The sequence below is a fragment of the Mustela lutreola genome, chromosome 2 (genome assembly GCF_030435805.1).
Source record: "Mustela lutreola isolate mMusLut2 chromosome 2, mMusLut2.pri, whole genome shotgun sequence".
In the NCBI taxonomy this organism is placed as follows: Eukaryota; Metazoa; Chordata; class Mammalia; order Carnivora; family Mustelidae; genus Mustela; species Mustela lutreola.
In genome coordinates this window covers 141,177,832-141,190,420 of record NC_081291.1, presented here as the reverse complement: position 1 = coordinate 141,190,420, position 12,589 = coordinate 141,177,832, and the positions used below count along the sequence as shown (strand labels likewise).

General features: G+C 35.9%; 1 protein-coding gene across 1 annotated transcript in view; it reads left to right on the top strand.

Annotated features, from left to right (window-relative positions):
* The window catches only part of RSRC1 (arginine and serine rich coiled-coil 1), a 419,337-nt gene that overhangs the window by 340,766 nt on the left and 65,982 nt on the right, over positions 1–12,589 (top strand). Inside the window, exon 8 of the mRNA XM_059165055.1 lies at positions 403–471. Coding sequence (XP_059021038.1) covers positions 403–471 — 69 coding nt within the window. The remainder of the gene's footprint in view (positions 1–402; positions 472–12,589) is intronic.

The following is a 12,589-nucleotide window of genomic DNA, read 5'->3' as shown; positions in this document are numbered from 1 at the left end:
TCCAAAAATACTGCAGGCTTCTTATATTTAAAATGTGAATTTTAGCCTAAGAACTTTCCCCCAAAGTTTAAAATAGATGCATTGCACTGACAAAATCAAATGACTTTTAATGACCAACAGTTATTCCCAATTCATATACCATCATTTAAACTTGATGTTGCTTAAATTCATTTTCTTTTTTGTACAGAGATTATATTGAATGAAGTTTCAAAGACTCTAAATAAATATTTTAAATATTCTGAATAAATGTAAAAGATTTATTACAGATTATCAACCATTTTGGTTGTTTCTTCCATGTCACAAAAAATATGCAGAGACTTTCTTTTCCCTTTCCCCAATATTTTCAATGTTTTATGATATAGACATAAAATAAGTACAGCAATTCCATTGTTTTTGTTTCAGCAAAAGCTGATGAAGCATTGAAAGCAAAAGAAAGAAATGAAGAAGAGGCAAAGAGAAGAAAGGAGGAAGGTAAAGGAATGTCTTCATTTTGTTCCAAAGCAGTAATTCTAATGGAAAATCACTATTTGGCATGATTTTCTTCATTTTGGGTAAACCATAGATTCTAATCAAATGCCTTCGGGGATACCTCATGCTACTTCACGAACCTAAACTCTGACATAATATCACACTATATTCAATGTCTTGGATACTGATTATGGTTTGCTAGCATAAGATTAGTTTATAAGCATCCTAGCATATATTTTGGGGAAACTGGTAAGATATAAAATTATGAAGTAGAGTTGGCGCTGTTTTTTTTTCCTTCTGACTTTATAAAGTTAACAAATCATCACAATCAGTCATAGAAATGGGTTGAATTTGTATGTACATTTTGAAATATTTTAGCAGTGATGAAGGAAGGTCCCCTTGTCAATAATACTTTAAAAAACTGTTAAAAGGGAATAATAAAATAAGAAATGCCAGAAATTATCATAAGTCAAATTAAGAAATTCATGTCAGAATTTTTACAGATTAAATATTTTCTGTTAATAACATTAAAGCCAACACCCAAAAATATAACAAAAAGAAGTCTAATACATTTTTATCTCTCCTAACAAATTTTTGTTTCCCCTTTAGTTTTCTGTGATTTATGTGAGTGAATATTTTACATTTTTCCTTCACAGAGGCTTTAGATATACTGTTGTAAATGCAGTGCTTAAAGCAAGATCCGGGCAAATCTTTCTCAGTGAGTTAAGTTGATGATCCACTTGGACTGACAGTCATGTCACTTTACTGGCTAATTAGCAGAGCAACTATTTCCTCTGTGAGCTTTCAAGAAACTGAAGCCTGATAATGTGTTCCAAAAATACTTGCTTTGAGTACTATTGTCTAAATCTGAAAACTGTAATTTTTATCTTAGTACATTTTTTACTGTGACAACCAGGAAAAAAAAAAAAAACTATTGCACTCCCAACTTACAGTGGAGGCTGAGATCCTATCAAACTTAAAGTGTGTGATAGTTTGGAAGGCTTAAAAGCAGTATTGTGTTAGAGCCATAGCCCCAAAGCAAGGAAAAACCACCAAAATAACAAAAACTGGATTTAAGGGGCAGAACCCTACAAATAAGTAGATTCAATCTAAATATGGACTAATTTATACATGAAATGGATAGTGTTCTTACCTTTTTTGACCCCTGTTAAGTCCTGACTTTATGCTTTTATCCCAGATCAACTAATTTTATGATACAGTAAGAAAACAAGTAAATTCCCAAGACAAGAAGTCTCAGTAGAATTCTCTTCCTTTAGCTTTCTGAGGTGCACATTTTGACATTGTTAGTGGAAACAGTCTATCTAATTTCAGTGATGTTTATGGTCACGCATAGAAAAAATAGATATAGTACTAGATGCAAAGGCGCCTAAGCAAGTTATAACATTTTAGTACAGCTATGTTATGTGGTATTCTGATCAATGTAACTAATTAATAACATAATAGCCCTTATAAAACACTGTGGTACTGTAAATTGCAAGTGCGGTACTTATTACCAACCAACAGAGTGAATATATGTTGTAATAGTTATTAATATAATCCCATTAATTCAAATCTTAATTAGAGTCATGAGCAGTTGAAAAAAGATGGCACTGATGTGGTAACCAGAGATATTGAAATGGCTAGGTGGTTTATTATTATGAAAAATATATAATATGAATAGTAAAACAAACTTTTTAAATACTTTGGAACCCCTCATTTACATAGCAATAATTGATATTTATAATAGTCTCTTTTTTTTTTTTCATTAAATCACTTCTAAACATTTTAAAAGATACTAAGAGTTTCTTAAGTAACTACAGATACTTTAACATTATATTACAATTCTTTTGAAAGTATTTCTTTCCTTTAAACATTCAGGAAGTCAAACTGACCTTGCACTTAGTCTGTGATATACAGTAACCTTTCATTTCAGTACCTGGGAAGTGTTTGAAAAGCACATCCCTCTAATTATAGCTGTTTTAATTAGCATCTTTATAAGTCTGTCATCCTGACAAGAGTATAAACTCTAGGAAGGATTTGGTGTCCAGGATGGTTAGCACATAATAAATACTCAGTTTCTTAATTATGGAATGAATGAAAGAATGACAATTTTACCCTTTGCTCTTTTGAATCCATTCTTAAATTACTTAAGTTTGCAGTTGATTTTTTTTTAAGATTTTATTTATTTGACAGAGAGAGAGGTCACAAGTAGGCAGAGAAGCAGGCAGAGAGAGAGGGGAAGCAGGCTCCCCACTGAGCAGAGAGCCCAGATGTGGGGCTCAATCCCAGGACCCTGAGATAATGACCCGAGCTGAAGGCAGAGGCTTAACCCACTGAGCCATCCAGGCACTCAAGTTTGCAGTTGATTTTAAATAACCTCATTGAAAGTGTAATTGAACTTTGTTACGTCTCTTTTCTAAAATAAGACCTCATCCATTAGGCATGTTGAAGAAAAATTCTACTAGTAAAAAACCTATATGACACTGATTTCATTCTTTGTTTTCGTTTGCTTCCAAAATTTATTTACGTGTTGTCTAGTTACTTAAGTGCTATCAGATTAACTGAAAATGATTAATATATAAACTGCATTTATTTTATTTCATATGAATTAGTCTAGCTACAAACTGAAACCTAAGATACATCTGTATGTGTATGTATATATATTTATGCATCTGAAAGAGTAATAATCCTATATTTCCAATCTATAAGCCACTAGTAATTCTTTCTGTCACATCATTTGTACAGTTCATCTCTTAATTTCTCAGCATGCTGAGGTGCAGCACAGGGTTGAAAGCATTGTTAAAATGTAGATAAATGTTATCTGCCCAGCTCCTTGTATTCATTCTCTGTTATCTCAAAAAAGCTATTGTATTAGCATAGCAAGATCTGTGCCTTGCAAATACATTCTATTATGTAGTCCTTTCCTTTGAGTATTCTTAAATCAATCTTGTAATTATGTTTGCAGGTATGTAGCCAAGATAAAGTGAGGCTTCTCACCAAAACTTGTCCAGGGTAACTACTTTGCCTTCTACCGTAGAAACAATGGGAGCCCAGAGTGCTTTTCATGGTCCATATATAGCTCTGTTGAGTTTCCACTTACTGAATATCACTAGCACATTGGTATGGATCCTCTTTCTTGAACCATTTAGTCTCTAACTTTCCATTTAAGTTGAATTTTATAAAGGTCACATTATTTAGTAAAAACCAACTGAATATTTAAAGTCTAGGTTTTATAGTTTCCTTCTTTAAAAATAAGTACTTTTTGGGGCGCCTGGGTGGCTCAGTGGGTTAAAGCCTCTGCCTTCGGCTCAGGTCATGATCCCAGTTCCTGGGATCGAGCCCCACATCGGGCTCTTTGCTCAGCAGTGAGCCTGCTTCCTCCCCTCTCTCTCTGCCTGCCTCTCTGCCTACTTGTAATTTCTGTCTGTCAAATAAAATAAATAAAATCTTTAAAAAAAAAAAAAAAAAAAAAAAAAAAAAGTACTTTTTTTCTTAATTCTAGATTACATGTTAGGAAAAAGGAATAGTATTACATCTTTCAGTTTTGTTTTCTTCCTTATTCTTTGACATAATAAATACTTGACTTCAACTTCTCTTTATCTTTAAATGTGTTTGAAAATGTTCTGACTATATGTAATGAGAAGTCATTTCAACTTTTATCCTTTGGGTTTTTTTTTTTTAATTTTTATTGCATGGTTTAGCAAAACTGCTTAGTTTTTCCATATTTTATGTTTATATTTAATATAGTATTTATTTAAAGATTTTATTTGTGTTTTAAATCTATTTATAAGCATAATAGTCTTGTGTTGTATTTTGACTTCCAATATGAATTTCTTATTTGTGCCATAAGTATAGCAGCCTTTGAGTTCTTTTTCCCCTTGTGTTTATTCAAAGTAGCTCTACCCATCTGTTAGTTTTCTACTTCAAATATTTTATTTTCCAAAAATGTTAGGCAACCCAGTCTAAATTATTTATGGAAATGGTGGACAGTGATAATATGAACACAATATGAGGTAGTGAAGTGAAGACTTAAAGCAATCCTTAAGTCTTATTTAAGTTGAAATTCATCAAACCTTTTGCCATATGTGATTGACAAGTAACAAATTAGCGCTAATTTCATCTTTTTTGTTGTTGTTGTCAATCCTTTGGCGAAGGTGGGGTTAAAAAGTGCAAGTAGCTGAAAGGAAGAAGGGATCACAGGCAATGTTCTGAGTACTTTACATATTTTAATTCTCTTAATCCTCATTAACTCTATGAAGTTTATGCTGTTATTATCCCTATACTATAGGGAGGATAGGAAACTAAGGCACAGAGAGTGCTTAACTTGCTCCATGGCTAGTGAGTGCTAAAGCCAGTACACAAACCCAGGCAGTATAACTCCAGTACACATTCCCTTTTTCTAAACATAAATCACAGGGACGCTGGGTGGCTCCATCTGTTGGTCATCTGCCTTCAGCTTAGGTCTTGGTTCCATGGTTCCATGCACCCATGGTTCCAGGGTCCTGGGATTGAGTCCTGCATGGTGCTTCTTGCTCAGCGGGGAGCCTGCTTTGCCACTGCCTGCTGCTCCCCCTGCTTGTGCTGTGTCTGTCTCTCTCTCTCAATCTCTCTCTGACAAATAAATAAATAAATTCTTTTTAAAAATAAATAAATAAACATAAATCGCAACATTTATGATCAAATATAATATGATTTAATTCCCTCTTCTATCCATTGCCCTCTTCTCTGAATCTCACCTTAAGCATTTCTTTACTATATTTTTTGTGTCCTCAGATAAATCTGTACCCATATTAGGCTTGCTTATGGTTTCTGGGTGAGTTACTTTAGTCAGAGGCATTTTGTGGAGTTGTCCATGCCCTTTCCTCCCTAGTGAATGGCTTGTTTATGTAAGACACCCACTTGTCAAGTTCACAACACCTTCAGAGTCTGGGCCTGGGCAAAACCTAAACATCTATTTTCACAGGCCCCTTTCTCAGCAGTCCTGGCTCTCTCAATGCTTTGAGGTCCCTAGCATACAGCACACAGTACCAGGTCTTACCACACACAGGGAGAGAACAGTTATAATCCCTCCTTTCTTTCCTCTGTGGTTCCTTGCCTAGATTGTTCTTTATAAAAGCCTTCATCCTAGGGTGCCTGGGTAGTGCAGTGAGTTAGGTGTCCAACTCTTGATTTCAGCTCAGGATCTCAGGGTCCTGGAATTGAGCCCCACATTGGGTTCCCTGCTCAGCATGGAGTCTGCTTGAGATCTTCTCTTTCTATCTCTCTCTCTCTCTCTCTGCCCTTCCCACTCATGCTATCTCACTCTTTTTAAAATAAATAAATGAAATCTTTTAAATAAATAAAAGCCTTTATCATTATTTGGCTATCCATTATAATATGCAGAATTATTTCTTTTTAGATTTAAATATTTTAAACCACCCCCCCCTTGTTTTACTTTATTAGGTAGTTCTATTCCAAGATTTAAAATATCCTTTTTAAGGAAATTTGTGTTCCCATGATTCAGATTTAATAATTAGACATCTTTTGTAATGTAGTGTTTTGTAAAATATCTGTCTAGTCTTTTAACACATTAGCTCTAATGTTAGAAAGCTGTTTTATTTTTCAAAAAATAAATCTGCTTAAAAAATTTTTAAAAAATAAATAAATAAATAAAATAAATCTGCTTAGCTTGACTGCATTGCTTTATTCCATATTTTTTCCTCGAGTTCTTTATTTAGTCCAAAATCACTCAAGAATAAATACCCAGTTATTTAGCGCAGCCATCTGTGCTATTCCCCTCAGCAGTGATTTGTCCTTTATAGTCCCCTTGATTCTGTGTCTGCAAGATCTTGATTTTAAACATTTTTAACTTTTCTTTTGTATGGTTATCTGTCATATTATATAACATCAGCTGTTTATTCCTGCTTTAACACTTCCAGTAAATACTAATTCATTTTTAACTTTTTTTTAGGATTTTATTTATTTATTTGAGACAGACAGAGAGCGCAAGCAGGGAGGAGGATCAGAGGGAGAGGGAGAAGCAGACTTCTCACTGAGCAGGGAGCTTGATGCGGGGCTCGATCCCGGGACCCTGAGATCATGACCCAAGCTGAATGCAGCTGCTTAACTGACTGAGACACCCAGCTGCCCTTTAACCAACTTTTTACAAAGAAGAGGATGCCTCATTTTCCTAATAGCTCACTCATACTGGTTTTGCTTCATATGCATTCAGCTGTACTCTGTGTGGACTTAGAAGTTGTTGAGATCACAATTTATTTATTTTCAGTAAGGTGTTTATGTATATGGAATGCAGATACTGATCTCTGTTTAACCATTTTGGGGCCTCCAGTGATCGAGGTATTCCTTACTAATTTAAATATTTTCTGTGCTCTACACACACAAATTTCAAGACCAGCTAAAGGCTACAGCTTTCTTTTCAATCAGATATTTCCATTATAAATTAAACATTAGAAACCTGACATACATATTGAATGCCCACAGGTGTATAATCCTGCAAATAATGAAGGGAAGTCATTGCAGTATAAGGAGTCAACTGTATCTAGTGGAAATAGCCCTGGCTTATTCTAGCTGAAGTAAGAGAATGAGATTCAGAGTGCCAGCTCTACCATTTACTGGCTCTGTGACTGAATAAGTCCCTTAACTTCACTGTGACTCTAAAGTGAGAACGATGATAAAATCTGCCAAGAATTGTTATAAATAGAAATGGCATAGAGAATTTAAAAATTACTTTATACTGCATAGTACTGTATAAATGTAAAATGTTTTAGAATTGCAACACAGAAGAGCATAATGATCATCTTCGTATCATGCTCTTTTTTTTTTTTTTAAGATTTATTTATTTTAGAGAGAGAGAAAGAATGTACATGTTTGCTCGCACAAGTTAGGGAAGGAGCAGAGGGAGAGAATCTTCAAGCAAACTCCTCATCCTGCGTGGAGCCCATCACAGGGCTCCAACTCACTACCCAAGGGATTCTGACCTGAACCAAAACCAAGAGTCAGATGCTCAACCAACTGAGCCACCCAGGCACCCCTGTTCATTCTTTTTGTAACTTTGATCAATTCAAAAAATACACTGACCACTCAGCACATGCTGGGTACTGTTCTAACCCATATGAATAGAGCAGTGAAAAAGAAAATCAAGGCCTCCATACTTAAAGAACTTATATTTCTAGAGGGGGAAGACAGGAGATAAACAGGAAAACAAATAATAAAACGCAGTAAAATCAAATGGGGATTAGTGTTTTCTCATCCTTTGTATGACCATAGAGGCCCCTTTAAGCCCAATTTCCCAATCTGTTCATAAATAAAAATAATGATGATGATAATAAGTCAACTATCATCTAAGAATGTAGTTGTGATATAGTAGATATGAAACCATTTTATAGACCTCACAAAATTTTGTTGCTATTTTATTATTAATTAAAAATACTTTAGTGTGCCTCAGTGATTCATGGTAAAAAAGGAAATCACAGTTGAAAATACAAAATCACTTATTGAAACTTATGGGATGAAGATAATATGATGAAACTAGCTTATTTGAACTCACACTCCTGAGAACAGATTTTTTAAAAGCTGGTCAAAATATTAAGACATATGTCTGAAGGCATCAGAGACTTACTCAGGCAGTGGAAAAGTATGGGTCCCAGTTCCAGGAAGAAATGGTGAGCTCAACATTTGGAGCCAGTTTTCCCCTAAAGATGATCCCAATAATAGCATCTATCTGCCAGTTTTTACAGAGGTCACTAAAGGACTAAGAATCTGGACAGAGCTTTTGAGAGACTAGTGGAGCTATGGGAATAAAATCTAGAACTCAGGCCCAGTCAAGGAAAGGAAGACTCTGATAAAACCAGCAGACTTTCAGTTGGGATCTTAAAAGATTATTCCATGAAAGTAAGGATGAACCAGAAATAAACAGGCATCCCTAGGGGCCAAAGCCCAGGTTTGAATCATCTCAATTCCTGATTGAGTTAAGACAATTCAAGATTGCTGGTGCATCTAGCCAATTATCAAAGCAGATATAAATCCTTTCTGGAAGAAGGAAGCATTATCCCAAATTATCTTTACAGTTGTTTCTATATGATATCCATTAAAAATAACCAGGCATATGAGAAAATAAGACAAGATGAAGAACCATGAGAAAAAAGAGGACAAGAGAAACAACAATCAGTAGGAGCAGATTCACAGAGGATCAAGACAGTTGAGTTTTTAGATGAAGATTTTAACATTACTTTGCTTAATTTGTCATGAAAATAAAGGATGGTACTGATAATTTCAGGTCATATTAGAAACTTTTAAAAATTTAAAAGAAAATATTAAACAGTAACTGAAACCAAGAACTTAATTAAGGCTTAAGGTCCAACTCTGCAGAGCACAAAAAAAAAAAAAAAATTAGAGACCTGAAAGATTAGAAGAAAACACCCTAAATGAAGCAGTGAAAAACAACAGATGGAAAGTACAGGTAAAAGACCTAAGGAATAGAATGAAATGAGTCACAGTGTCAGTACTTACAGTCTCATTCTGCAGGTTGCCATTCCATTTTATTGATGATTTATGCTTTGCAGAAGCTTTTGAGTTTTATGTGGTCCCACATGTTGATTTTAGCTTTTATTTATGCTTGGGATGTCTTAGGGAAAAATCATTGCCAAAACCATATGTATATCTCATACATATTTATAATTGTTATATCTTCTTGATGAATTGACCTATTATTATATCATGACTTTCCTTATTTCTTATTACCATTTTTGGCTTAAAGTTAATTTTGTCTGATATAAGTACAGCTACTCCTGCTTTCTTTTGGTTTACACTTGCATGGAATGTCTTTTTATATCCCTTCACTTTGAGCCTATGTGTGTACTTAAATCTGAAATGAATCCCTTGTAGACACTATATAGTTTGGCTTTTTTTTTTTTAAAAATCTGTCCAGCAACTCTGTGCATTTTGATTGGTGAATTCAATACATTGACATTTAGAGTAATTACAGATTTCCCCTGCTATCTGAAAGTAGAGCATTCCAGTGAAATCTTTTATAAGCCAAAATTATATAAAGCAAAGCAGTTATCATTAATATATATGGGAAATTTTTTAAGCATTCCCAGACTTGAAAAAATAACCTCTTTTCTGGTACTTTAGGACACATCTTGCTAATAGATGCAAAAGATCAATTGAGATAAGGCATAGATGCTCACAGGCATAGTTCAAAGCTATGGCTCTAGATGTTGAAATGCTGAGTATAGTTCCTGGGGAAGGATCTTGGCAGTGCCATTCTTGGGGTGTATGCTGCCTCTACAGTAGCTCACTATAAAACAAACAGTGCTATTTTTACCTTTTGCAAAATCCTCTTTGGATTGCTTTTAGTTAACGAAAATAGGTACTAACATAGGTCTTTTGTAAAAGTGAAGTTGTATAATGCGAACTTGAGTTTTCAAACAGAAAGGGATACCTAGACAGATATGTAAGGACCTACTAATGCCATTGTATTAGTTGCTTTCTGACTGTTTTGTAGTTGCTTTGTTTCTTTTTCCTCTGTGATTTTTTATGGTGATTTGCTCTGTTTCTCCTATCTTTATCTTTTGTGAATCTACCCTAGGTTTTTGCTTTGTGGTTACCATGAGGCTTACATAAAACATAGATAAAATAGTCTGTTTTAAGCTAATAGCAACTTAACTTCAATCACATACAAAAGCTCAATCCTTTTAATTCTCTTTTTATGTTTTTTATGTCACCCTTTTACCTCCCTCTTTTATATTTTTGATGTCATAATTTACCTCTTTTTTAAAAAAAGATTAGTTTGAAAGAGAGAGTGAGCGAGTGGTGGAGTGACAGAGGAAGAGGGAGAGGGAATCTCAAGAAGACTCCATGCTAAGCACAGAGCCCAACACAGGGCTTGATCTCATGACCCTGAGATCTTGACTTGCTGAACTCAGGAGTCTGACACTTAACCAGCTGAGCCACCCAGGCCCCCCACAAATGACCTCCTTGTATATTGTGTATTTGTTAACAAACTATAGTAGCTATTTTAATACTCTTTAACTTTTATACTATAGTTAAATGGTTAACACACCATCCTTTTTCAGAATTAGAGTTTCCTAAATCTGACTGTGTATTTATCTTTACCAGTCTGTTGTATACTTTCATACATTTTTATGTCGCTAATTAACAACTTTTTTTGAGCTTGAGGAAGTTTCCACATTTCTTGCAAGGCAGGTCTAGTTCTGATGAACTCCCTTAGCTTTTATTTGTCTGGGCAAGTCTTTATTTCTCCTTCACACCTGAAGTATAATGTTGATGTGTAGAATATTCTTGGCTGGCCATTTTTTTTTTTTCTTTCAACTTTGAATATGTCATTCCACTGTATTGTAGCCTATAGAGTTTCTGCTGAAAAATCCACCAGTAGCCCAGTGGGGGTTCATTTGTATGTTATAATCTTTTTTTCTCTGGTTGTATTTAAGGTTCTTTATCTTTGATTTTTCATAGTTTCACTATAATGTGTCTTTGAGATAATAGACTGATCTATTAGCTTCATGGACATGAATGCACAAGTCTCTCCCCAGATTTGGGAAGTTCTCAGCTATTGATTTTTTTTTTTAAGATTTTATTTATTTATTAGAGAGAGAGAGAGCATGAGCAGGGGGAGGGGCAGAAGGAGGAAGATCCTGATACAGGGCTCAATCCCAGGACTCTGGGATCATGACCTGAGCTGAAGGCAGACGCTTAACCAACTGAGCCATCCAGGTGTCCCTCTATTTGCCTTTAGGAGGGAAATACTTTTTGCTGGTCCTGATATATCTGGGCTTTTCTCTAACCTTGCATGAATACACCTGTCCCATACTTCTTACTCTCTCTTGTAGCTGAATTCTTAAACTTTAATGCCTTCTCTGGTTCTTATAACTCACCATGCTGGCTGAAGAGGTGGCTCGTTTTTGTGGTTTCTCCCTTGCCCACAGATCCTGGTCTGTTTTTCTGAGAGTATTCTTTTTACCATTTATTGACATTCATTCTTGCAGCCATACTTGGAAGCATGCACAAGAGCCAGCTGCTGAGTTGGGGGGAGGAAGTGTGGGGTTAGCGCTTGTGGCATTGGGGTTCCCATAGGCCTGGGGTGGTATCCTCAAGTAAGGCTCCTGAACAGACTTCCTACTGAAGTCCTGAGTGTGGTCATCCAGAGCTGCATCCCCCTGATGTTTTTTTCCTGATTTCCCTCCATCCCTCCCTGCAGTCGTGGAGTTCTCGCCTCAGTACTCCAGGTTCTGCTGAAGAGAAACAAGTTTCCCTAGCAGCATCCCACACAAATGGAAAAGCGAGCTCTCATTCCCTGTTCTTTTTTTCCACAAGAGAGGTCCCTGCCACTGGTTCAGCTCCATTATAGTGTTGCCTTGGGCGAACAGCAGTGGCAAAGTTATTCTTCTGGCTCTAGTGCATCCAGACTCATTTGTTTTTGTTTTTATTTTGGTCATCAGCATGCTGGAATCTTCCCTTGGGAGAGCTGAACTTCTACTCTCTTTAATCAGTGTGTTTCTGCTTAACGCAGCCTCATCCATGGTGGTTTCCCCAACAATGGCTAGGAGAGTGTGGGGTAGATTTGCCAGCTCCTGTTGGTTTTGCAGTCCATGCTAGGTGTATCTGCATATTACCACATGCACAAATGTGAAAAACTCCTTCCAGGCCCATTGGCATATGGCGCTGGGTCCTACAGCTCTCTTAAGATGCTTTTTGTTCATGGGTGGATACCAGTTACTTGTTTAAAAAGAGGGACGTCGGGGCACCTGGGTGGCTCAGTGGGTTAAAGCCTCTGCCTTCGGCTCGGGTCATGATCCCAGGGTCCTGGGATCGAGCCCCGCATCGGGCTCTCTGCTTAGCGGGGGGCCTGCTTCCTCCTCTCTCTGACTGCCTCTCTGCCTACTTGTGATTTCTCTCTGTCAAATAAGTAAATAAATAAATAATTCTTATAAAAAAAAAAAAAAGGAGGGACGTCTTATACGACTGATGTCACTCCATAAAATTTAATCTGAAGGGTAAATAGTTGGTAACATTGTCAGTGAAAGTCACTTTGTTGAGGTTTTTCTCTAAATAATGATAAAAATGTATGTATATCACAATTATTACTTGGTAAATTGCAACT